At 38.7% G+C, this 26,735-nt stretch overlaps 1 protein-coding gene across 9 annotated transcripts in view; it reads left to right on the forward strand.

The window, feature by feature from the left end:
* The window catches only part of adgrb1a (adhesion G protein-coupled receptor B1a), a 180,815-nt gene extending 154,441 nt beyond the window's left edge, over positions 1–26,374 (forward strand). For 4 of the 9 annotated variants that reach the window (XM_034289044.1, XM_020041470.3, XM_020041472.3 and 1 more), the window contains 10 exons: positions 228–294; positions 851–936; positions 12,875–12,973; positions 14,136–14,307; positions 14,563–14,658; positions 14,933–14,996; positions 15,872–16,557; positions 17,156–17,191; positions 24,653–24,811; positions 25,220–26,374. In XM_034289044.1, the coding sequence (XP_034144935.1) occupies positions 228–294; positions 851–936; positions 12,875–12,973; positions 14,136–14,307; positions 14,563–14,658; positions 14,933–14,996; positions 15,872–16,557; positions 17,156–17,191; positions 24,653–24,811; positions 25,220–25,414 (1,660 nt within the window). In that variant the 3' untranslated portion in view covers positions 25,415–26,374. Of the gene's footprint in view, positions 1–227; positions 295–850; positions 937–12,874; positions 12,974–14,135; positions 14,308–14,562; positions 14,659–14,932; positions 14,997–15,871; positions 16,558–16,766; positions 17,192–24,652; positions 24,812–25,219 lie in introns of those variants that run through there. The other 5 variants (XM_034289046.1, XM_034289047.1, XR_002195787.2 and 2 more) reach the window with 4 other exon arrangements.
* The last annotated feature ends 361 nt before the right edge of the window (positions 26,375–26,735 follow it).

Genomic DNA, 26,735 nt, shown 5'->3' on the forward strand with positions numbered 1-26,735 from the left:
ATCTTGTATTATTTCTTCCTCTCTGTCATTTTGATATCACATCAAGAACATTTAAGAGATTGGGTTTATATTTATGCAGCATAACTACATTTAGTTGACTTAACCCCCCCTACTCAATCAATTCCTCTTTTTCTCTTTTTCTCACACCATTTTTCTCTTCATCAAAACATCCACTGCTCTGGGTACCTTCCCCTCTCCACTCCCTCTCCACCCCCTCTCTCTCTCAGCTGCTGGCTGTCTCTGGACGGGGGTCTGCTTTATGCATTCGTGGGACCGGCAGCCGCTGTAGTTTTGGTACTTCTCCGTCTTAGCCTCTGTTCCGTACTTATCTCAGACGAACCCTAAATATATGAGATGTACTGTATAGTTCTGTATAATTTAGAAGAATGCGTAACTTCTCGTGTCATACCCATACACTTCAATATTAGCTAATAAATGCAATCATCATTAGCCAGTAAATATATTATATATAATCAATCAATCAATCAAATGTATTTATAAAGCCCTTTTTACAACAGCAGTTGTCACAAAGTGCTTTTACAGAAACACCCGGCCTTAAACAACAAGGAGCAAACAACAGTAGTGTTGAATTTCAGTGGCTAGGAAAAACTCCCTAAGAAGGCCGAATTTAATGTAGAAACCTAGAGAGGACCCAGGCTAATCTTAACTAACCCATCAATGTTGTTATCAATGGATCTTATATGTTTTGTGTTACTGACAGACAATACATTTATCATACTCTTATAATTTATATTGTCTCATGCCAGAATATGTTTAGCTAGGTGGTCAGAATTTTTTTTGTTCTCTCTATCTGACTGCTTTGTTCACATCTTGCTTTTCTCTCCATCAGGTTAACATGGTTATCGGGATTCTCGTATTTAACAAACTGGTGTCCAAAGACGGCATTACTGACATGAAACTGAAGGAGAGGGCTGGGTATGCCTCATCCTACCACACATCCATCTCACTGGTCCACCAAAACCTATCCTGGGGATATATGCTTTGGGGCACAGCTAGCAATGCCATTGGTTCTAATTTCTAGCACACAGGAGACAGATAAGGAAATTGATAGTATTTTTTTTAGAAGACAGAACATTTAGAAATGGGAGATAACAATTGGGGAATAGAAACACTGACAAAGGGAGAGAGAGAAGGAGAAAATATATAGTGAGTGAGAGAGAGGTTGGTGGGGAAATGTGACGGAGAGAAATGAAAAGAAGCAGATAAGAGAAATATTGAAAGGAAAATGTGGATGCTCTCATAAGGCAGAGACAAAGATCAATGATTGGAAGATTTGTAGAGGATGAGGTCTGGCAGAGAGGGATAGGAGAAGAGAGAAGCGAGGAAGGGAGGGTGGTGAGGGAGGGACGTAGAAGAGTACAGATATGAGAAAAGAGAAGAGAAAGAATGGACTGGTTATCAGTCGTTCCCGTTAAGAAACAAGATGGTGCTTCAGTTCTCATCTCATGACTATCATTTTGGTTTAATTGTGCTCAGCCATGTACTGTATGTTGCTTTTACACTTTCACTCAGCTTTTTAATTTGCAGGTGTTGCTAGTTATTGTGCCATTCTGTAAATGTATCTTTGTCATTTATTTTGTTGTGTTGAACATTTTTGGGGGAAGGGAACCAGTGGGGCTATGGCCTAGGACAGTTCAGAGATTAATTAATCCTTTAGTCTGTTTTATATCAATATACATATTGACTAGTATAAAACATATGCCATTTGATACAGTACTCCTGTTGAGTTTTGTCATTTTGTCTACTCCTTTCAGGAGGATTTTATCCTTATTCAACCAGATGTACTTGACATAAGTATTGTTTTCATTTGTACTTACTACTAACTAGTAATAATAGAAAAACTTCTGTCTGCAGGACTATCAATAATATTCAATGTTCAGAAAAGTCATGACAATAAGATCTCTTAGTGACCCCTGATTCTCTCCCCCCTACTAACCAGTTGCTGTTTTGTCATTGACCATCATTAGTGCATCTAACTGTTTTGTTGTTTGTTTATTTAATTTGAACATGTTTGTCTCTCTCTGTAATGATATATTTCACTGTACTTCAACTGTAAAAGTTTGCGTTTGCTGTATGAAACGTTCTGTTTGAGTTTGCATACAATTCCCCGTCTCTCACTCAGGGCTTCTCCTCTCAAATCAGGAACACTTAAATCTCAGCTTCCACTTTCTATTTTGTCTCTGATTGGGTAAAATTCAGCCCCTTACTCGCTGTTGATGGTTTTTATAAGCCCTTTTCATGGCCCACCTAACACACTGCATCTTATCACCTAGCCGTAGCTTTCACTGAATATCCCCTCTGTACGCTCTGATTGGCTTCATTCCTCCTCCACATACTCTACTACTAGCCTTATGTTAGTATCTCTTTTCCTGCAGTCAACTTCCAATTAAAACCATCAGGACAACAAATATATTGAATTGACTAGTATAGACATTAACGGCAGCAGAAAATGTAGGTCATTTTTATTACATCTGTTCAATGACAGTGTGTTGGTGTGTGTGTATGTATGTCTGTGTGTGTTTGTGTGTGTATTTATAAAATATACTATGTATACTGTTACAACCAATGAATATTCACATCCTTGCATTTTAGAAGTACTTCCTATTTTCTACCTTTGGACAATTTCTAGTTTACGTTTTCCAAATTGCAGAATTTATTAGTGCTACTGAAACTTAATTGTATTATTATAATTCAGAAAATAAACAAAAATTGTTATGAACAAAAGTATTGGCACCCAAAACCTAATATTTGGTTATAAGGATAACTGCAGTTATTGCTTTCCTGTAGCCATTAGTAAACTACCTGCACTACTCTTTTGGCTATTTGACCCACTATTCAGTGACCCAACGCTCAGTTCTGCAGTATTTCAAAGGTACATTTACCCAACTGCTGATTTCCCCTCTTGCCATAGTTGTTTTATAGAATTTATATCTTGAGTATCGCTGGACACTTCAGTCCAGTATTTCTTCTTTAGTGATTCCTGAGTGCTTTTTGATGGGTATTTGGCGTTGTTGTCCTACTGGAAGAATCACAATTTTTATGTCCCACTGTCTGGATACTAGGTTGAACATTACACTCCAAAACACCTTGATGCCTTTCACAAGTCCAACCCAAAATAATTATTCAACCGACCTGAAAAACTGGCTGTAGGTATGGTGTTCTTTGCTTTGACGCTTCATTTGGTCATCTATAATCATCAAGCTGATCGGCTTTCCCAAAGAGCTCCAATTTTGTTTCAATTACTCCACTGGTAATTTTGCAAAAGGAAAACGTCTCTCTTTTAACTGTGGGGTCTTCCTGGACTTTTTGTCAAGACTGGTGCGGATGGTTCAGTTTGAAACTGTAGATATTTAGCATTTGTGCAAGGGTGCTTTTGTAACCATTCAAACCAACGTTTGACCACATCTGAGGTCAAGTATCTTCTTGACAATGTCTTGGGTGGTTGATCACAATTCCATGGGTTGCCAACCTTTTCATATTACTGAGTACTTTGCTAACAGGAATTCCAAGTTCCTCGAATATGGATTTGTAACCTTGGGAATGTCTTGAGGATTATTTTGTTTCCATCCTCAGACAGGTCTTTGGGCTTCGCCATAGAAGGTTGTTTTCTCTTTCTGAAATCCTGTTGCATGGCATTTTGTGCCTCTTCAGTGAATCTGCAAATTACCAAATGTTAGTTAAATATTGCAGTAAAAGATTGTCCTTTGCCTGTACAGAAATATTTTGAATTCTCCAGAGGGGTGCCAATCATTTTGTTATTTTTTAATATAATTTTAAAACATATTCTTGTTCCTGTGTAGTTGTGACATAAATCAAAGCACCAGTGAACATTGCGTTTCATTTCATTTCATTTTTCTCCTTACATTTTTGGCTGCTACTGTATATGTTTTTTGTTTAAATGTTTGAGTAATAGAGTGAGTGTGAGTAGGTGTTTGTGAATTAGTATGTATGTTAGTGTGGATTGAATGAAAAAATTTTTTTGGTTTTGGAGTATGCCTTTGGGTTGTTTTATACCAGTGTTGCATAGACAAATCACTGGGGTATCAGTGGGCCCTAGAGTGATGGTAGAGTAAGAGTTGGCATCAGAATAGTAGATAAATACACAACACAGGAGAATATGATTGTATTCTCTGATTTTGTTCTCCCTATTGAGTCCAATTCATATTCTCACATGCCATTCTCAAGGTTCTGATTCATGTTTAATGAAGGTAATTGAAGATTGCTAGCTTATTCATCTAATTAGCCATAGCGTATAGCATCTGCACTGACCAAACCGGCTTCACTTTGTCATACCTCAGAGAGTTGATTGACCCTAGCTGTCTGATGAGGCTTTCTCTTCTTCCACCCCTACATTTAAAGGCTAATTGGATGGGAAAATTGAAACAGGCAGGTGGGGAGAGGAGAGGCCTTATGTAGAGCCATTCAGGCATTGATGGTGCAGTTTCTTCATGCCAGAAACAGTGGGTTGCTGTTCAATCTCCCATATGATTCTACATCACTATACTATATGTGTCTGGAGACTCCCTAGAAAACATTGGTAGTTGTGAATAAAATAATTGTAGTAAAAATAACTGCCAATAAACGATGAAAACATTGAATCCTTGTCTGTCAACTAAGAACCATAGTAATATTAGAACTATAACATGTATGCTACCCATGTTGTTCAGAAAGAATAATGAGTGAGGATTTAGGATAGACATACAGTGGGGAGAACAAGTATTTGATACACTGCCGATTTTGCAGGTTTTCCCACTTAAAAAGCGAATCTGTAATTTTTATCATAGGTACTCTTCAACTGTGAGTGACGGAATCTAAAACAAAAATCCAGAAAATCATATTGTATGATTTTTAAGTGATTCATTTGCATTTTATTGCATGACATAAGTATTTGATACATCAGAAAAGCAGAACTTAATATTTGGTACAGAAACCTTTGTTTGCAATTACAGAGATCATACGACTTTTAGCTCCCTCCAAAGAGTTTCTATTGGGTTCAGGTCTGGAGACTGGCTAGGCTACTCCAGGACCTTGAGATGCTTCTTACGGAGCCACTCCTTAGTTGCCCCGGCTGTGTGTTTCGGGTCGTTGTCATGCTGGAAGACCCAGCCACGACCCATCTTCAATGCTCTTACTGAGGGAAGGCCAAGATCTTGCGATACATGGCCCCATCCATCCTCCCCTCAATACGGTGCTGTCGTCCTGTCCCCTTTGCAGAAAAGCATCCCCAAAGAATGATGTTTCCACCTCCATGCTTCACGGTTGGGATGGTGATTTTGGGGTTGTACTCATCCTTCTTCTTCCTCCAAACACGGCGAGTGGAGTTTAGATCAAAAAGCTCTATTTATGACCTTCTCCCATTCTTCCTCTGGATCATCCAGATGGTCATTGGCAAACTTCAGACGGGCCTGGACATGAGCTGGCTTGAGCAGGGGGACCTTGCGTGCGCTGCAGGATTTTAATCCATGACGGCGTAGTGTGTTACTAATGTGTTACTAATGACTGTGGTCCCAGCTCTCTTCAGGTCATTGAACAGGTCCTGCCGTGTAGTTCTGGGCTGATCCCTCACCTTCCTCATGATCATTGATGCCCCATGAGGTGAGATGAGCCCCAGACCGAGGGAGATTGACCGTCATCTTGAACTTTTTCTAACCATTTTCTAATAATTGCGCCAACAGTTGTTGCCTTCTCACCAAGCTGCTTGCCTATTGTCCTGTAGCCCATCCCAGCCTTGTTCAGGTCTACAATTTTATCCCTGATGTCCTTACACAGCTCTCTGGTCTTGGCCATTGTGGAGAGGTTGGAGTCTGTTTGATTGAGTGTGTGGACAGGTGTCTTTTATACAGGTAACGAGTTCAAACAGGTGCAGTTAATACAGGTAATGAGTTGAGAACAGGAGGGCTTCTTAAAGAAAAACTAACAGGTCTGTGAGAGCCGGAATTCTTAATGGTTGGTAGGTGATCAAATACTTGTCATGCAATAAAATCCAAAATAATTATTTAAAAATCATACAATGTGATTTTCTGGATTTTTGATTTAGATTCCGTCACTCACAGTTGAATAATTACAGACCTCTACATGCTTTGTAAGTAGGAAATCCTGCACAATCGGCAGTGTATCAAATACTTGTTCTCCCCACTGTACATGAACATGTAAGGTTGGGTTAAGGTAATCATTCTGTATGTTTAAGGTTGGGTACTACATATGAAAAGGTCTTAGATCACCTGAGATTTTCTCTTTTCTTATTTTCACTGTCCAATTGATCCCTTCAGTAATGATAAGTCTGGTGCTCTGAGGATGCAAATTTAATTCTTTGAGTTCCAAGTAAGTCTTACCTGTCTTTGCAGATTATTTGGGGTCATTATTGTGCTGACAGATTAAATGTTTGGCAGCTAGTCTAAAATGACCATTGTTTGTAAGTCTTCTTCTCACGGTCAAAGCAAATCATTTGTTGCCAGATGACTTGAGCACATTTTGTACCTTTAAGTACTGCAAAAAATGTGTGTTACTTTTTAATTGTATTCATATTTACTGATATTCAGATGTTATGTTATATCAAGATAAATAGCTCTACAAATTCTTCTGAAGTGGATGTAAAATTGCAAAGAATGTGCCTATCATTGGGATTGTATTTGCAAACCTTGCAGTGTTAATAGGTGCTCATGTCACTTGTAGTGTGCATTAAATCCAGCCTCTCCAGTATGCCTGGCTGGTCTATGTGTGTCTCTATGGATATAGGTATTTTCTACTCAGCCTCATCCAAATGCATAGCAGAACTCTTTCTGTCGTATACACATCATAAAGACAGGAGAAATAGGGCTGTATTTCAAAAACGACTGATTGCTTTTTAATGTCAGCGCCTACAGCTGTGTGTGTGTGTGTGTGTGTGTGTGTGTGTGTGGGGGGGGGGGGGTTCTCTATTGCCCTTTTACTTGAAATGGAATATCTTATATTATGTGATTTTTAAGCTGTCCATCCAGTGGCTATAGAGAATCAATACCTTCTTCTTCTCTTATGGTTTACTTCTTTTTTATTTTTACATCTTTTTACTACTTGAAAACTTGTTGCAAACTCTGTTTATGATATCTCGTTTTTTGGGGATATTTTAAGAGTATCTACCAAATGTTGCTAATTGGATAAACAGTTCGCTTCATCACTCTGTGAGATTAATTCCTACTGGATGTACTGAATATATTATGTCTCGTATGTAATCGATGATGAAGAGGCATTCTAGAGATGTACTGTGTGTGTCCGACTTCCAGTCAGGTGTCCATGTGAGAGGCAGACCACTTACACAGGAAATACTAGGTTTTGTATACTGAGAAGAAATTACAACACAGATATAAGGATAACATAGAAATAAACAGCTAGACTGGAATGCTGTTGTTTAGAGAATTCATTTATGTCCTTTGTTTATGTCAAAATAAAAGTTGTAAACGTACACCCCTTTTTTGCATATTTGGACATATGGATATGAAATATTCACTTCAACTAATGAGAGATAAAGGTAACCTTATTAAACCAATTACAGTGAAGTGTTGTACTTTGCAATCATTTATTAATCAAAGATACAATTTGTTTCATAGTGCGAAGTAGGACACCAATACCTCCAGTAGCTTGTACTGCCCCATTGTTTGTTATAACGGTCTCTTACATCCATTAGGAGGAGTTTATCCTCACTCATCTTTACAGTACTCCTGTCATTTCTGAGGGCTTCCTTATAACCTCACCCCACAGGAGTTGAATGGGATTGAGATCTGGACTATAACTTGGCCATCCCATAACCCTCCATTTCTTTATTTTGGGCCATTCTGTTGTAGCTTTGCTTGTTTGTTTTGGATCATTGTTCTGCTTCAACATCCATCTGGCATTGTGGCCAAACAACAAGAACATTTTTCTATTAGTTTTGGTCTTAACCCAAGTGTTTTCTGGAAAACATCAGTTATGTTTTGACGTTTAAGAGCATAGGCTTCTTTCCTGACCTTCCATGGAGGCCGAGATTGTCCAGTCGCTTTCTGACAGTTGGCTCATGCACTTCAACATTGATGATTCCATGATGGCTTCTTGGAGACTTCTATGAGGATCTTTTAGTCAGATCATGGGGTGAATTTGGTGATGAGACCTGTCCTATGTAGATCCATTTGTACTGTATATGATCTGTTGGAGTGTGGAATATTGTACTTCCAATTGCTTGGAAATGGCTTTGTAACACTTCCAAGACTTATTTGCAATTATTTTGGTGCACCTGTTTCTAATTGTATGTGATAGAAAAGGTAGGGGTGTAATAACCTTTTCTAGATAAGGAAACTATATTTATATTCATTTTAATTGCATAAATGGTAAAAAAAAAAAAATAGAAAATAGATTGTGTAATTTGTTAAATGGGGTTACCATTATCAGTCAGTGTAGTTCGCTCAGATATCCATGTCTCTAAATGAAAAAGAAAAAAAAAGACTTTACAGGGGTGTACTTAAATAATTTGTCACAAATTATCAAATATCCTTTTGTAATTTACTGTGATTAATTAAAAAAAATGTATGTGCTAAAAATTTGCCCTAATTAAACACCAGCAGCATAATGATTTATTAATTACAAGAATTACAGAAAAACAATCAGGATCATAATGTTTTGAAGCATCAGATTTCTGTATTAGGATTTATTCATAATAAAAGCTGTAATTTATAGCTTTTAATGCTTCCAATGTAAAGGTAGGCCTAATTTCTATGAGCAATAGAACACACCATAATTGAACACACAGACTTGCACTCTTTCTATATCTAAGGCTGGTTGTATTGGTGCCAGACAGGTACAAAATTAATTAAGACATTGTCAATGTAAGTAAAAACTTATTATGCCATGTGACTTGTCAGTTGTTCTCTTTAAATTAATTTTGCAAATTCAATGTAAAAACATTATATTACCAGATGTATTTTTATCTCAAGTAGTTGTGTTGAAAAAGAAGCAAAAGAATGTGGAGTTGTATTTGCACTATATTGTAAATGGTTTTAAATGAATTGTAATAGGTTAACTATGACCGTCGTGATGTACAGTTCCGGAAAAAAATAAGAGAGCACTGTACCTTTTTCTTTCCTTTACCACCGGCAGGAATTTGGGGCCTCATAGACCACTATTACAAAAGACTGTAATTGATGCTAAAGGGGGCAATACACAGTTTTAAGAATTAAGGGTATGCAGACTTATGTACAGGGGTCAGTTAATTTTTTTCTTTGTTGCAATGTTTTCTTTTAGATTGTGCCATTCTGTTATGACCTACAGTTGAATATGAATCCCATAAGAAATAAAAGACCTGTTTTTGCCTGCTCACTCATAAATGGTATGGTCAGTCTGCAGATTTGTTATACATATCTTCTGTTTGATATTTCATTTTAAAACAATTAAACTAAAATTGCTTTATTACAGTTAGAAAAAGGTACAAAATTATATCATGGTTATATCAAGTACCTGATCATGAGAAGCCTCCCCACAGCATGATGCTGTAACCACCATACTTCACTTTAGAAGTGGTGTGTTAAGGCATGGGTGGTGTTAGGTTAGCTTTGAGTTAGTCTCATCTGACTACTAAACATTTTCCCACATCACAGCTGGGTCACTGCAATTCTTTCGGCCAAACTCTAGACGTGCTTTCAGATAGTACTTTTGAGTAACAGTTTCTTTCTTGTTAATTTGCAATATAGGCCAAAGTTCTGGAAAGCTCCTCATATGGTTAATCGGTAAACTATTATTCTACTCTCAGGCACTGAACACAGAATCTCCTTCAAATTGAGTGTTGGACTCGCAGTGCATTCTTTTTAGGTTTTTTGTCCTTTCAGTGCAAGTCTCCTTTTAGTTTGTGTTGAGTTTTTTGGAACAGCCTTATTTTTGATGAAATTCAGATTCAACTTTCTGATTACTATTATAACCAAACACGAGGTACTTGATATAACCATGATATAATTTTGTACCTTTTTCTAACTGTAATAAAGCAATTTTATTTTAATTGTTTTAAAATGAAATATCAAACAGAAGATATGTATAACAAATCTGCAGACTGACCATACAGTCTGATCATACCATTTATGAGTGAGCAGGCAAAAACACGTCTTTTATTTCTTATGGGATTCATATTCAACTGTAGGTCATAACAGAATGGCACAATCTAAAAGAAAACATTGCAACAAAGAAGAAAATTAACTGACCCCTGTACATAAGTCTGCATACCCTTAATTCTTAATGCTGTGTATTGCCCCCTTTAGCATCAATGACAGTCTTTTGTAATAGTGGTCTATGAGGCCCCAAATTCTTGCCGGTGGTATAGCTGCACATTCATCTTGGCAAAGTTCTTCCAGGTCATGCAAAGTTTTTGGTCATCTTGCATGAACTGCGCGTTTGAGATCTCCCCAGAGTGGCTCAATGATATTAAGGTCAGGAGACTGTGATGTCCCCTCCAGAACCTTTGCCTTTTTCTGCCGTAACCACTGGAGGGTCAACTTGGCCTTCTGCATAGGGTCATTGTCATGCTGGAAAGTCCAAGTGCATATCCCATGCACAGTTTTTTTGCAGAAGAATGTAAATTGTCTGCCAGTATCATGCTGCATTCATCTTGACATACATTTTCCCAAGATTCCCCATGCCTTTAGAGCTCACACACCCCCAAAACATCAGTGAGCCACCACCATGCTTCTCAGTGGGGGTGGTATTCTGTTCACTATAGGCCTTGTTGACCCCACTCCAAAAATAGCACTTATAGTTGTGCACCTAAAGCTCTATTTTGGTCTCGTCACTCTAAATGAATGTTGCAGAAGCTGTGAGGTGTGTCAAGGTGTTGTCGGGCATATTATAACCAGGCTTTTTTGTGGCATTGGCGCTGTAAAGGCTTCTTTCTGGCAACTCGACCATGCAGCTCATTTTTGTTCAAGTATCGTCATATTGTGCTCCTTGAAACAACCACACCATCTTTTTCCAGAGCAGCCTATATTTCTCCTGAGGTTACCTTTGGGTAATTCTTCTCTCAGTTTTGGCTGAAATCTTTCTTGGTCTACCTGACCTTGGCTTGGTATCAAGAGATCCCTGAATTTTTAACTTCTTAATAAGTGATTGAACATTACTGACTGGCATTTGCAAGGCTTTGGATATCTTTTAATGTCCTTTTCCATCACCTTGTTATACAGATCTTTTGACAGTTATTTTCTGCTCCCCATGACTCAGTATCTAGCCTGCTCAGTGCATCAGTGTGAGAGCTAACAAACTCATTGACTATTTATACACAGACACTAATTGCAATTTAAAAAGGGTGTGAGATATTCACCTTTAATTGCTCTTTTCACCTGTGTGTTTCACCTTGTGTGTCTGTAACAAGGCCAAACATTCAAGGGTATGTACAATTTTGATCAGGCCCATTTGGGTGATTTCTGTTATCATTATATTTTAAAAAGGAGACAAACAACTATGTAATAATAAATGGCTTCATATGATCATATATATTTTTTTTTTGCATGATCAGTCATATTGTCAAAATCAATGCCAAAATGTCACAATTTCTGCCTGGGTATGCAAACTTATGAGCACAACCGTAAGAGGAGTGTGGATTGCATTATCTCCTTAAAATTTGACTGAGCTTGAACTTTTCTGCAAAGAAAGGTGAGATAATATGGCCAAATTCTGGTGTGCTGGGTTAATAGAGACTAATCCAAACAGACATACTGCTGTAATCTAAGCAAAGGTCAAGTTATAGGTGAAAAAATATCTGACAATTATTTTGTTTTTGCTTTCAACCTTAACATATAACTGCATTTTCATTTAAGACGTGTAGATTAATTTTCACTCTGTATATATAAATAAAACACTTACAAATCATATCTCTGCAGACTTTTATAAGTGTATAATATAATTCACATGTTAAGGATACATTTTCCAAAATAATGCAATATTTATGTGGATGGCCAAGTCAGATGATAAATGCAAATAAATGAAAAGGGGAAGAAAATAAAGCAGAAACATACACTCCTACAGTATGTACACACACACACACACACACACACACACACACACACACACACTCACACTCACAAACATGCACAGTTTCTAAGATGTACACCCAATAATGAACACACCACACACATACTGTTTTCAAACCCTCTTAATTTGTTAATTAGAGCCAAAGGTTAAGTTACCAAAGGTGAAAACATTCACAGTACTTCCATTTAGAAAGTAAAAAACATCAACAAACACAACTGAGACTCAAAGCAAGGTTATTAGTAGACATTTAGACTATTAATTTATGACAATACATGTGTATGTACATAAAGGATTCAACCCTGTGTATAATGACATTAAGAAGGAAAATATAATGTGTACATGTGCTATTAATACCTGTACTGTGTTACACATGCAGCTCTGCAAATGATTCCATTTAAATGATACTGTCAGCCCTTTATTTAAACTGTAATGAGTGTTTTGTCCCACAGTGTCATGGCACTTTTCTGTGCAAACACAAATATTGGCTGTACTTCCATTGATTCAAGTCATTATTGGAATAATGTTGGAATACTGGTGGTGCAGTATTGCTTGTGTTGAAATGATTATCCCACTCACTGGTTGTTCTTAGGAACCCCCTCAGAAGCTTGTTGTCTTAACATGCAGTGGTTATTGTCCTGTCCAGCCCACACACACTCTCCCCGTAGCCCTGAGAGAGAGAACGAGAGAGTGAGATGTAGAGAGAGAGAGTAAAGGGAACTGTGTCTATGTATGTGAGTGTGAGAATGTTTTTTTTTGTGTGTGTACAAGCATATGTGTGTATGCACATTTGTATCTTTTTGTGTATTTTGTTACAGCTTGTGTTAATGTGACTACTTTACAGTCAGATGACAGTGCCACTGTACAATATGACGCTCAAATGTGCCAAGTGCGGAGTTATCTCGTCGGCTGACGTTTCTACCACAGCTACCAGTAATGCCATGTTAGTCCCGCTAATTCTTTAAACACATATTCAATACACATTCTTTACTGCTTGTATTACTTCGGTTTCTTTTTCCTTTATATGCCTCTTTTATATTTTCTCCTCCCCCTCACTTGTGTTTGTTCTCTTTTTGTTACCCTTCTTAATTTCCTCTTCTCCCCTGTACCCTCACTGAGAAACATTTGGAATTAGTTCTCCAGTTGTTGTAAGGTATGTGTGTATGTGTGTGTGATTGTGGATCTGTGTGTGACTGTGTGTGTATGTGTGTGTGTGTGTATGTGTGTGTGTGCGTGAAACAGAGTAGAAAAGCAGCTATGATATGAACCAGAGTAAAAGTGCAAGGCTCATTGACTTTTAGCTAAGTTATGCCTCCAGGCTATGGATGGATACAGCACATCGAGGAGGATTTCAAAGACAGTGCACTTGATTTATTTATTTATATTTGTTTGTGTATGCGTGCATGAGTCTGTCCAGTGTGTGTGCCTGCATTGGGGTTTCATAGCCAGGCCCAACATGTAGCTATTTGTTATGTAATATGTTTTGCATGGGTCTATGACAGAATGTTTTATATTATAGTAAACAACATCTAGAAAGTTTGAAGGATTAACATGTTAAGGAAAGAAAAAGAATGTTGACAAAACAAGAAAGAAACTTTAGGAATATATTATATGGACCAGAAGAGAAGTCCTTGTCCACTTAATCCTACCTCTGCTTTCTGCTTCTTGCTTTTGTCAATGTCTTTGTTATGTTTTTTCTTGTTGCTTCATTTCACTTTTGTTCTTTCTTTGCTCATCTCAGCTCCTCCTTTTTCTATTGCCCTGGTTCTCATATGTTTTATTGACATACCCTAAGCATACATTCATATTGTATATGCTAATTACGGAACATGTTTTGGATGTGTTTTTGTGTGTGATAGCATTTAGTACTGTACGGTACATGCTTCTCTAGTATTAAAAAGGGTAATGATGCACTAAGTAGGCATTGTACAAGTGTGCAATGAAAGATACATTTATTAATGCAGAATCATTGTATGACGTAAAATGTTTTTTTTTAAAGTGAATTCTCCAAAATCAGATCAACATCTTCAGACAATTTTTGAAACCGTACATCTCCTGTTGAAGTGACCCTGACCTCACGTTGCTGTTCCTCTCTCATCATCCAGGGCATCATTGTGGAGCTCCTGTGTCGTTCTGCCTCTCCTTGCCCTCACCTGGATGTCTGCTGTTCTAGCCATCACCGACCAACGCTCTGCCCTCTTCCAGATCTTGTTTGCTGTGTTTGATTCCCTGGAAGGATTTGTCATTGTCATGGTGCATTGCATTCTGCGCAGAGAGGTATGCCTGTTTTCAGCCCCTGAAACTCTGACACTTGCACTTTAATACTCTGTCGCCTTGATTATTTCATTATATTTTGGATTGGATGTTTGGTGAGGCCCGTTATTTGACTGGGAGGTATAGAAGGAGAGTTGATTGAGTCAAAATGCATTGGATATTTTGAGGGTGATGTTGAAGGCAGGATAATCATCAGACAAAATCTTGACAATGACATTGAAAGGTCAATATGTCTGTGTTTATTATTGTATATCATAGGTTCAAGAGGCAGTAAAATGTCGTGTAGTTGATCGTCAAGAGGACGGTAATGGAGACTCAGGGGGATCTTTCCAGAATGGCCACGCTCAGCTTATGGTACAAATAGAATAAAAAAAGTCTGTTCACAGATTGTCTAATGGATATATATATATATATATATATATATATATATATATATATATAGAGAGAGAGAGAGAGAGAGAGAGAGAGAGAGAGAGAGAGAGAGAGAGAGAGAGAGAGAGAGAGAGAGAGAGAGAGAGAGAGAGAGAGAGAGAGAGAGAGAGAGAGAGAGAGAGAGAGAGAGAGAGAGAGAGAGAGAGAGAGAGAGAGAGAGAGACGCATTGATTATTATTTTCTTTTCTTTAACCAGACTGATTTCGAAAAAGATGTCGACATGGCTTGCAGAGGAGGTAAGAGTACCAGCAAAAAAAAGAGTGAGTTCATGCAGGATGTCGCTGTCTTTGTCAATATTTTTATTTGTGGATTTGTTGCATCTGCTTTGCCTTCACATTTCCCTCATATTTATCGTACATGAGCTGCTTTGTTGGCTACACTCTTCCCATCCTCATCTCCCTCTCCACCTTTGTCACACACCATCTCAGCAGCTGCCCCTTATTAAGCGCAACACACTGTTTGCACCACATTACTGGGACATCACACAATTGAGTTCTAAAACGTGTACAGAGCAGTAATATGTAGATAAATAGGTCTGAGTCTTTCAGCACATCCACCGGCAGCCAGCCAGACCATATTATAATTAAGTCCCGACTGACAGTGCGGCATCAGATAACAGTTCTCCTCTGATATCCATTGGGAGCCGACAGGAATCTGATTATCTCTGGAGACAGGATATCAGGAAAAACATCTGGAGCAGAAATGCTATTGAGACGTGAGACATAGTAGACATGCCCACTGAAGGTGGAGATGGAATATAAGGGCAGGGAAAATACTCTGTGAGTGTGGTGTGGTGGGGACTGAGGAGTAATTGGGACTGTATGATATTCTGTGATGCAGACAGGATGTTGTATGATGCTGTTTTCCAGCACAGGTTCAATTGTGAGATCCACATCACAGCAAGCAGTCAATAGTGAAATGGTTCAGGTCACAAACTTCAAACGAATTTCAATAATTTGTCAGTGTAATGATGAGATAAATCATCAGTGGTAAAGGTTTACACTTATTCAATAGCATGTACAAGTCAAAGTTGTGCACCTTGATATTTTATTTTCCATATTTTTGGTTCTTCCAAAATCTCTCTCTTTCTTTGTCTTCCCTCGCTTGAACCTCTCTTCCCTCCCTATCCTCCCAGGTACTCTGAAGCGTTCCTCTCTACAGGGTGATGAGAAGCCTTCCTCCCAGCCCCTAACCCTTCAGAAGGGCTCTAACTTCAACACAATGCCAGCCAGTATGGCTAAAGTCCACCTTCAGAACGTGGCAGACTACTCCAGTCATACCCTCACCTTGCGCAGGGAGAAGGGAGGTGCTACTAAAGGCATCAGCACCGAGCTACCAGGAGCCAAGTCGATCTACATCTGTGATGCGGACCTCTTTAAACAACTGGATGGGGAGCTGTCTACACTGGGGGCAGGTGAGGCAGGGGGGCCTGAGGGCACAGGAACAGGTCCAGGACCGGGGTACATCATCCTGCCCAATAATAATAACACTGGCACCCTGGGGCGACCCGGAAAGGGCAACAAGGAGGACCAGAAAGCCAAGTACAGCATCAGCATTGAGCAGCAGCTGCCACAGACCAGGCTCATCCACCTGGCCAACTCGGTGGGAGTTGAAGGTGTCCCGGGATTTGGTCTGAAAAGCCTGCCTGCGGACCGTGTCAGTGTGTCCTGCTCTGAGCGGGATTCACCTGTCCACAACATGCAGAATGTCTCTATTGAGTCCCAGATTACCAACAGCAACTGTGAACAAGGAGATTCTGGGAACTCTGGTATGATGTCCAAGAGCGAGACTGTGTCTACTCTTTCAATGAGCTCTCTGGAGGTAAGGCACAAACACAATTACAGTCTTTACCACAGGCCTTGGGGAGAATGAATGGTACCAACTGGATTATAGTTTTTCTGTGTCGCACTATCCCACGTGAATACATGTATGTAAATAGCCTGGTCTTGCTTGCCACAACAGAACACTAAGATCTTTAAAAAGGTCATGTTTGAGTATACTCTTCTTGACTGCAACCCCCCTTCCCATAGCTGTACCAAGACGGACAAGCAGACCTCTGCCTGCTGGTGTCTTTTTACCTCAGGGCTAAACTCACTCCCCTCCCACAATGGCGTGCATGCAACTCTGCAGCTGCCAGGACAACCAACAACAAACCAGCCTGAATGTCAGGCATTTGGAGCTCGCCGACAAAGGTCACTCGGTCACAAGCTGTTTACTGCAAGCCTTCACACCAATGGGTCAGGAGGAACCAACATGGCTGCTGTGTGTCATATGAGTCACTATTAAAACTGACAAAAGTCTTGTTTCATTGATTTGATAGTGAAAAGGAGTGAAAGATGGAGGAAGACTTCAATATTTTTTGTCACAAAGCATAAATAATATGAGAGTATATTTTAATCTTTCCCTCTTCTTTCTCCAGAGACGGAAATCCCGCTACGCAGAGCTTGACTTTGAGGTAATTTCTAAGTTCTATTATGCTTTTTAAAGAAACTGTCTCTGTCTAAATTTTGTTGCCAAAAATGTTGACTAATGTTTTGAAACTTTCTTAACATTCTATAAACTGTAAGTGTAATCTTCAAAACTGTTTCATCACAACTCTACGGCATGTCTGCAAAATGTAGTAATTCCCCCAAAACATTTAATTAATGCTTCAAGAATCTAGTTATTTTGTCATCGTGTGAGTCGTACTGGTCAAAATTGTAAAAAAAAAAGTCACCATGGCAGTGAACCATGAAAAAGATTGTTATATACAAATTTCAGTTTTGTTCTACTTTTTTGTTGACACTGACTGCTTACCGTACTATACAAGAATGTCTGTTTTGTGTAGCTGAATGCTATTGTGTATCACACTGAGCTTTTTAGATACAAATTTCTATTACCCCCTGTCAGGTAATTTGCCAATTTAGCATACATCACAAACATTCCATGTCATAGATATTAATAGAATATACATGTATATCTGACAGATTTTGATAATTGCATGGATCATTTTGAATGTCATGGCTCACATGATAAAAGTTGTGAAGAGTATGAAAATTTCACTGAAAATCAACTCATCAGTTTTGATGTGCAAGCCATGTGCATGTAGGTAATATAGACAATTGTACTTACTCTTTTGCACACATGTGCTCGAACATGCAATTTGCTTTAATTAATAAAAACTTCATATCTGGTGTGAACAAGAAATTAACTGTTCAGAGATTTCAACTTGTTTTGAAAAAAATAATTGTAATTCGAGAATTAAGTCAAAGCGATTGGGAAAAAAGAAAATGTACATAACCTTTTTTCTATATAACTATGATGGATGGGACTGCATAGCAGTTATACCATACTTTGTCTGTGTCGCCACTGTGTTGGATGTTAGCTAGATTTATTTTTCTATAATGGGTGTTTTTTATGCGGTTGGTCTAAGTAGAACATAATGCACGTTATCTCATTCCCTTTTAAAGGGATTGTAGTTATACACTCACCTAAAGGATTATTAGGAACACCTGTTCAATTTCTCATTAATGCAATTATCTAATCAACCAATCACAGTTGCTTCAATGCATTTAGTGGTGTGGTCCTGGTCAAGACAATCTCCTGAACTCCAAACTGAATTTCAGAATGGGAAAGAAAGGTGATTTAAGCAATTTTGAGCGTGGCATGGTTGTTGGTGCCAGACGGGCCGGTCTGAGTATTTCACAATCTGCTCAGTTACTGGGAATTTCACGCGCAACCATTTCTAGGGTTTACAAAGAATGGTGTGAAAAGGGTAAAACATCCAGTATGCGGCAGTCCTGTGGGCGAAAATGCCTTGTTGATGCTAGAGGTCAGAGGATAATTTGTCGACTGATTCAGGGTGATAGAAGAGCAACTTTGACTGAAATAACCACTGGTTACAACCAAGGTATCCAGCAAAGCATTTGTGAAGCCACAACACGCACAACCTTGAGGCGGATGGGCTATAACAGCAGAAGACCCCACCGGTTACCACTCATCTCCACTACAAATAGGAAAAAGAGGCTACAATTTGCAAGAGCTCACCAAAAATGGACAGTTGAAGACTGGAAGAATGTTGCCTGGTCTGATGAGTCTTGATTTCTGTTGAGACATTCAGATGGTGGAGTCAGAATTTGGCGTAAACAGAATGAGAACATTGATCCATCATTGCTTGTTACCACTGTGCAAGCTGGTGGTGGTGGTGGTGTAATGATGTGGGGGATGTTTTCTTGGAACACTTTAGGCCCCTTCGTGCCAACTGGGCATCGTTTAAATGCCACGGCCTACCTGAGCATTGTTTCTGACCATGTCCATCCCTTTATGACCACCATGTACCCATCCTGTGATGGCTACTTCCAGCAGGATAATGCACCATGTCACAAACCTTGAATCATTTCAAATTGGTTTCTTGAACATGACAATGAGTTCACTGTACTGAAATGGTCATCTTTGGGATGTCGTGGAACGGGAGCTTCATGCCCTGGATGTGCATCCCACAAATCTCCATCAACTGCAAGATGCTATCCTATCAATATGGGCCAACATTTCTAAAGAATGCTTTCAGCACCTTGTTGAATCAATGCCACGTAGAATTAAGGCAATTCTGAAGGCAAAAGGGGGTCAAACACAGTATTAGTATGGTGTTCCTAATAATCCTTTAGGTGAGTGTATACACAAACAGACTTGGGACTCACAAGTCCTTTATTTAGTCAACAAGAGATCTTTGCAGCAGATTTCTCGTGAGCTTGAGTCGTTCAGTTTTATCATTCATTTCGATGATGAGTTTGCCGACAGGTGGGTGTCATGTGTGCTCTGGGCCTTAAGCCCACAGCATGTGGACGTGGTAGGTGTATCATGCCCTTCACTGACTTAAATTAACAAAATTGATAGTTCATTTTACTGAAACAATTGAACTTCCCATCACTACTGAATTGACAGTACTGAGTCTTTTTCTAGTGACTGGTTTTAGAGAGTCGTTCACTCAAATTGCTAGCAGCGGGTCTGTACAATGCATGTTTTCCTGACAGTCAGCATTCTTTTTCCTAAACGAATCTAAAAGATCTGAGTCAGTAAAAAGACTTGAACTTCCTAGCACTAGTTGAGACATCTACCCCAATATCACCCCTGTATCACTATCCTTGGAGCAACATGGAAATGTGTCTCCCCAATTCATTCAAGCAGCCCTTAGCATCAGTCTAATCAGGCTAAAGAAATGACAATAGCAATGGGTGGGTGTATGTGTGGCTGCAGATATCTGCCTGTACTTCGGTTAGAATAAAGTTGCAGCACTATTTTAGCAAACAGGCAGGCCTAGAACCCATATGATTATAAAACAATGTTTGTGCCATGTTTATGTACTGCACTTTATTGTTGATTGTGTTCTCATCAGACATAATGCTTTATATATATTTCCTGTATTGGTGTTGTATCTTGCTGCCAAATAAACCAAAATTAATTATTGCGCTTTACAGAAACGTAAAATCCCAAACACTTAACTTACCGTGGGTTAGGCATATCGTTACACCCCTACTGGATAAGTATACCTAATAAAGATCCCAAAACATGGTGAAAAATGCTGAATTTCTCTTTCCCTTCCAAGATGAAGGCTAAATCAAATAGCTTTTGAGCAAACTTACAAATCTCCTGGAATTCATGTCCTGGCTCCAGTCTAAATCAGTTACAGGTCTTGTGACCTATAGAATCACGATACACTTACTTATACTTGGCCTCTTGGCCCCTCGGGAGACAACGGATTATAGAAAAGTAACAAAAAAGTCAGGGAATCTGGGATAGTAAGAGATGGGTACAGTTTGAAATTTTTCCTTTCGGTTTCTTTTCTAGGTGCCGATTCATACTACAGGTTTGAAGCATTCAGGTGTTTTTTTTGTGGAAATTAAACATGCACACTTTTTCTGGAGTCAAAAGACAATACTTCCATCCAACCTGAAGTTATATCCTTACGTTTCCCACAATTACTTGTGTAGCATGCAAATGTATTGATACAATTCAGTAGTTTCATTTTGCTGTATCATCATTCATTTTAACAAAACGCAACCGAAATGTAGACCGCCATTACTCAATTTGTTTGCCATCGAACTGAGGTAAAGCCTCAGGTAAAGCTAGCCTGGGCGGAATCATAACATACTAAAGTTTCAGTTGGTACCTATCTGACATTTAAATAATCATCTAAATAAGCATTACATTTAAAAAAAAATCAGCTGAGATTTGAATATCCTCTTTCTCTTTGCAAACGAACTATTGGTGGATGGAGAGGGATTTTGGAACAATGGCACTTCGGTTGCAAACTACTGATCCCCTTTAGGGTCATGGTACAAAAATAAAAGCCATGCAAATCAGCTTTTTAGTTCCTTAACCCTTTTAATTCATCGTCTATACTTTTATATATTCTCTCAATTTTGTATTTGAATTTCCTCAGATCTCAGCTGATCAGTAGACATTTAAAGATTAATGGCATAATGTTTAATCTATACAATTTAAACTAAATTATTATTTGTTTGATATTTATTTTATTTATTTAGTGTTGATGCTTAGTGTTTAATTTATTTAGTAATTTTAAAAATGGAGAAACTCTAAATCATTGAAATCAACAACCAACAGTTTATCTTCAAGGCAGGCAGACTTTAGCAGATAATTTTTGTAATCTCAAATTCTAATTACTGCTTTCAAATGAACTCATTACTAATGGCTTACCTGTAGCACGGATGTCAGTCCTCTGGATTGTGGCAACCACCAGACACATATTGAGGCCCTGCTGAGGTTAGATAGCTGGCGTATAACTGCTGCGATCTTGTATGATGTGAAAGGCTTCTTCATCAGCAAACATCTGTCCCCATTGTTTTCTATCTATATCTAGGCAGTGTATTCGGTTACAGTTATTTTCAGTCGCTTTGGTACTATTATCAATAATATGGTGCAGCGTTACAAAACTTTTAGTACAAGACTCCAAACAGATCATACTCGTAAATCATTAAAACTTGCATTCAAAACAACACATTTTGCTTTCATTTGGTTGGTTAACATCTTTCACCACAAGATCTGTGATTCAACCACTAAGCTTTTGGTGAAATACAACAAGTACATTCGTTAAGTGATCAAAACATAACATGTTGCAATACTTTCTGTTAAGTAATTGTAACAATCAGTTAGTCCAAGAACAAAAAAGTATGACACAAGTTTGAATCTTTGAAGTGCTTAAGGTAATCTGTTACAGGATATTTCACTGTTTTCACATTAGGCAAAACTCTCTCATTAGGCAAAAAATGCCACTAGCTTGGCATCATACCCAGTTGGCATCTCCTATTCTTCTATGCAGATCCTCTCAAGCGGTCAGGTAGGATGGAAAATGTTGCTGCACAGCCATTTTCAGGTCTCTCCAGAGATGTTTGATCGGGTTCATATCTGGGTTCAGGCCAGGCCACACAAGGACATTCACAGACTTGTCCCAAAGCCAGTCCTGTATTGTTTTGGCTGTGTGCATTGTGTCATTGTCCTGATGGAAGCTGAACCTTTGCCCCAGTCTAAGGTCCTGAGCGCTGTGGTGCAGGTTTTCATCAAATATCTGTACATTAATTCTGACTTTTCTCCCAGTCCCTGACTCTGAAAAACATCCCCAAATCATTATGTTGCCACCACCCCATGCTTCACCGTAGGGATGGTATTGGCCAAGTGCTCCAGACATGACATTTGGCCAATACCATGTTTGCGAGAGATTGTGTGTTTGGGAATAAAAATACAACATTTCATGATGACTACACATGTTACCTATTTTAATTTTAAATTGAAACAAATCGTGCAACTGTGGCCAGGGATTGGAATTTCCCTCATCAACGTCCTCCAATTGATAACTTTCCATCTCGGTGTCGGTGTCTGTCATTTAATTCGGTACGTCTGTGCTCGAACTCTGATGCAGATTTAAAGGAGCAGGAGGGAACATATCACCACAACCTCAAATAATAAAACGAAAAAACTATTTTTTGACCAACGACTGAAGACAAAATTGTTACGAAAGAGTGGGTGAAATGTAATGGAGTAAAGAGTACGATTTACGAAAAAATACTTGAGTAAGAGTAAAGAGTACAGCCCCCAGAATGTAACTAGAATAGTATTTGTTTCTCTGAAAGTGTACTAATTTACTCATTTGCGTTACTTGAAACACGTTACTACCCACCCCTGGATATTTGTAAAAATGGTACAAACAGTACTAACCCTACAGGACTAAAAGCTAGCAAAAGGTAGCTCTGTCAAATTGGAATGTGTGGGGGTTGAATACAAATTTTGTTTTCCCAAATTAAATGTCAAATACAATTATTAATTTTGAGTTCCAGTGTTTTGAAATGAAATTTAAAACACAATGTGATATGTATAAATTGGTATGAGAAAACCAGTCAGGGGTCTGAATACTTTCACATGACCCTGTATATATTTTCTAGCTTTTTCAAGCTCTCTTCCAACATGTTTCATGGATAGTGTGCGTTCAAATCTAAAATGTATGTTTTTCACTATTACTTACTCTTTTGAATATTATTTACTGTAGCAATGAAAAATGTACATATAAACATGTAATCGAAAATCTATTACACATTCCAGTAGTACTAGTAGCAAGCAAGCAAGCAATTTTATTTATATAGCACACTTCATACATGGAAGCAATTCAATGTGCTTTACAAAGAAAAAGAAAAAATATAAAAATACAATAATGTAAAAAAAAAAATACTCAAATGAAAAGATCAATAACAATATCATAATAATAAGACATAGAATAAGAAAATAGAAATTGAATAAAAACGGGATAAAAACATAGGAAGCTATGAAAGCTGTAAGGCTAAATCATGCGGTTAAGTGTTAGTGCTCAGTCACTAGCGCGTGAAAAGAGAGGTGTTTTAACCTGGATTTAAATTTGGGGCACATCTAAGATCTTCTGGTAGTTTATTCCAGTTGTGTGCAGCATAACTGCTAATCGCAGCTTGACCATGTTTAGTTTGGACTCTGGGTTCTACTAGCTGACCTGTTTTCATGGATCTAAGAGCCCTGCTCGGTTTATATTCTACAAACATATCAGAAATGTATTCAGGGCCTAAACCATTCAGTGATTCATAAACTAAAAGCACCACTTTAAAATCTATTCTGTAACTGACTGGAAGCCAGAGCAAATAATTTAAGAACTGGAGTGTTGTGCTCTGTTCTCTTGGTGCTGGTTAACATTCTAGCAGCAGCATTCTGAATGAGCTGCAGCTGTTTTACAGTCTTTTTGGGGAGTCCATTTACAGTAATCAACCCTACTAGATATAAAAGCATGGATGAGCGTCTCTTGGTCTTTTTGGGACACCAAGCCCTTGATTCTGGCTATACTTTTAAGAGGATAGAATGCTGTTTTGGTGAACGCTTTGATATGACTGTTAAAGGTGATGTATGCGTCTCATACACCAAGATTACACACATGGTCCCTGGTTTTTAGGGCCCGAGAATCCAGGTCTTTACTAATACTAGTTCTTTTATTTTTGTTGCCAAACACAATAATCTCTGTTTTATCTTGGTTTAATTGTAGACAATTTTGGTTCATCCAGGTCATCATGTGCTTCATACCATGACACAGTGAGTCTATTGAGCTGTTGTCATACGGTTCGAGAGCCATATATATTTGAGTATCATCGGCATAGCAATGGTAGTTAATGTTGTTATTGTGTAGAATTTGGCCCAGATGTAGCATAGAGGTAGTATTACTAGTAGGTAAAAACATTCCTGAACCTCTCATGAAGATATTTTTCATACAACCATTTACTTATAAATAACATTAAAGAGGAAATCATTAAAGATTGTTCACAAAAAAGTTACAACACATTATACTACACACTATGTAAGAATTGTATTGATGTTGATTGTGGCAAAAATAATAGTTTAATCTTGTCCCATGTAGAAGATCATGCACACACGGAAGCGTCACCAGGACATGTTTCAGGACCTGAACAGGAAGATCCAAACTGCAGACCAGGAGAGGGTGTCTCCGCCTGTTGATGGAAAGACGGGGAAGAGATGGAGTGTGTCGTCAGCAGGCAGCGACAAGACTAACCTGAGTGTATGACAACCTCCGTCTCCCTTTGTCTGACCGTTTCTTTCTTCTCCGCCCCATTGTTTGCCTTCAAATATGACATTTGTCATATCCAAAGTGTCTATAGATTCATTTTAAGATAGCTAGGTAGGAAAACCACAGAAATCAGTAGTTATAAGAACACCATACTCTGTAAAGTAGCCATTAGCAAAAATCTGGGGTAGAAGGAAGAGTATTAGAATTAGTTTACAAAAGCAAAATAGTGGGGGAGGCTGGAGTGTCTCTTTCCCACCCCAAACCATTCTCTCACCATGTACTTCACATCCCATTCTCTGTGTATAACACAACCCTGTCTCAAACAAGGAAGATGCATTTTTTATGTTTTGTTCTCTGCTTGAGCTATTATTCTCTTGTGTCCTACCCTCTATCCAACAGGACAAGCAGCAGACACCTAGCAAGAGGGCCTGGGAGGGAATTAGAAAGACCCACTCTCCCCCATCATGGGTTAGGAAGGACCTGGAGCCCTTGGCTGCGTCTCCCCTGGAGTTGCAAAATGTTGATTGGGAGAAGGCCAGCGCCACGATCCCTCTGGTGGGACAGGAGATAATGGACCTACAGACAGAAGTGTGAGTCTCAAACAGACAGAGACAACGAGAGACAGAAAGCAACCAATCCCATTCCACAGACCAGCTCTCAGACAGACAGACAGCTTCCCCTCTTGGTCAATATCCTTATGGGAACCAACGAACAATGATAAATGAAATGGGCAGAGGTAACAAGAGAGGGGATAGAAAGGATAAATGAGTATGCGTGAGAGAGAATGAGAGATAGACAGGGGGTGGAGTGGTTTTACAGTGCAGTTTGTACTTTTTTGATTGCTGTTGGAGTCTGTTTTTTTGTTTACTATTTCAGAAAATGATAGATCTGGCCTGTTATTAGCCACATTATCACTTCACTACACACATGCTTATCACTCTACCTCTTCTAGATGGTAGATTTTTCTGGGTGTTTAGGTGGTGTAGGTTAGAGGGAAAGACTGCAACTGCCAATGGTCTCTTCTCCATCCTATTCACTCTTCAGGACCCAACATACAGTTCTAGTTCCAACTAAATGCCAGTACGCAATAGATGAGACCTTCAGGCTAAACATATTACATTTTCCCACCAAACTACATGTCCATTACATGATCCAAACACGCCTAGGCAGTGGAGGAGGCAGACTGCCGGACCATAACCATGTGCCTCTCCATGCCAACCAATAGCCTCACCCCTCCATGCTTCACTGCACTATTTAACAGAGTCCCTGCCCCCTAGACGGGATGGGAGCAAAACAGGGAAACCCTCTCTTTGGCGGGTGCCAAGATGGCCCAATCTCATTGGTGGCAGTCTATATGAACTAGACAAGGAAACACTGTTTTGATTGGTTGACTGGTTGCTTCACATATGAGCAGGCTTGAAACATTTATAGCAAATATCATTTTGCTGTTTTGGTAAATGCTGTGGTAAAAAAAAAAGGAAACTCTTGTCTCAGAGTATGTCAAGAATTATGCTTAATAGTTTAACAATTGAAATGGATGCATTAATGAGAAAATACATATACATACTGTATATACACAGTGCCTTGCAAAAATATTCAGATCTCTGACCAAATCTCCCATTACTGATTTACAAATGTTGCACTGACATTTTGTTCTATTTGACTCAAATTCAGTTATTGTATGGTAAGACTGGTTTTATGTTGTTAAATAGAAAGAAAAAGAACAAACATATTGTTTTGCAAAAGTATTCAACCCCCACATATTAATGGGGATATTACCATAGCTCATCTACTTAATGTTACTGATTACTCATGTAAGCAATGACATCTCCTTGACGCAATCTAGAAATAACACATTGAAAGACTTGAAAGCCACTAAAGACTTCCTTATATTTGTCTGTTCAGCATTTATAGT

Source organism: Esox lucius, chromosome 20 (genome assembly GCF_011004845.1).
Source record: "Esox lucius isolate fEsoLuc1 chromosome 20, fEsoLuc1.pri, whole genome shotgun sequence".
Taxonomy (NCBI): Eukaryota; Metazoa; Chordata; class Actinopteri; order Esociformes; family Esocidae; genus Esox; species Esox lucius.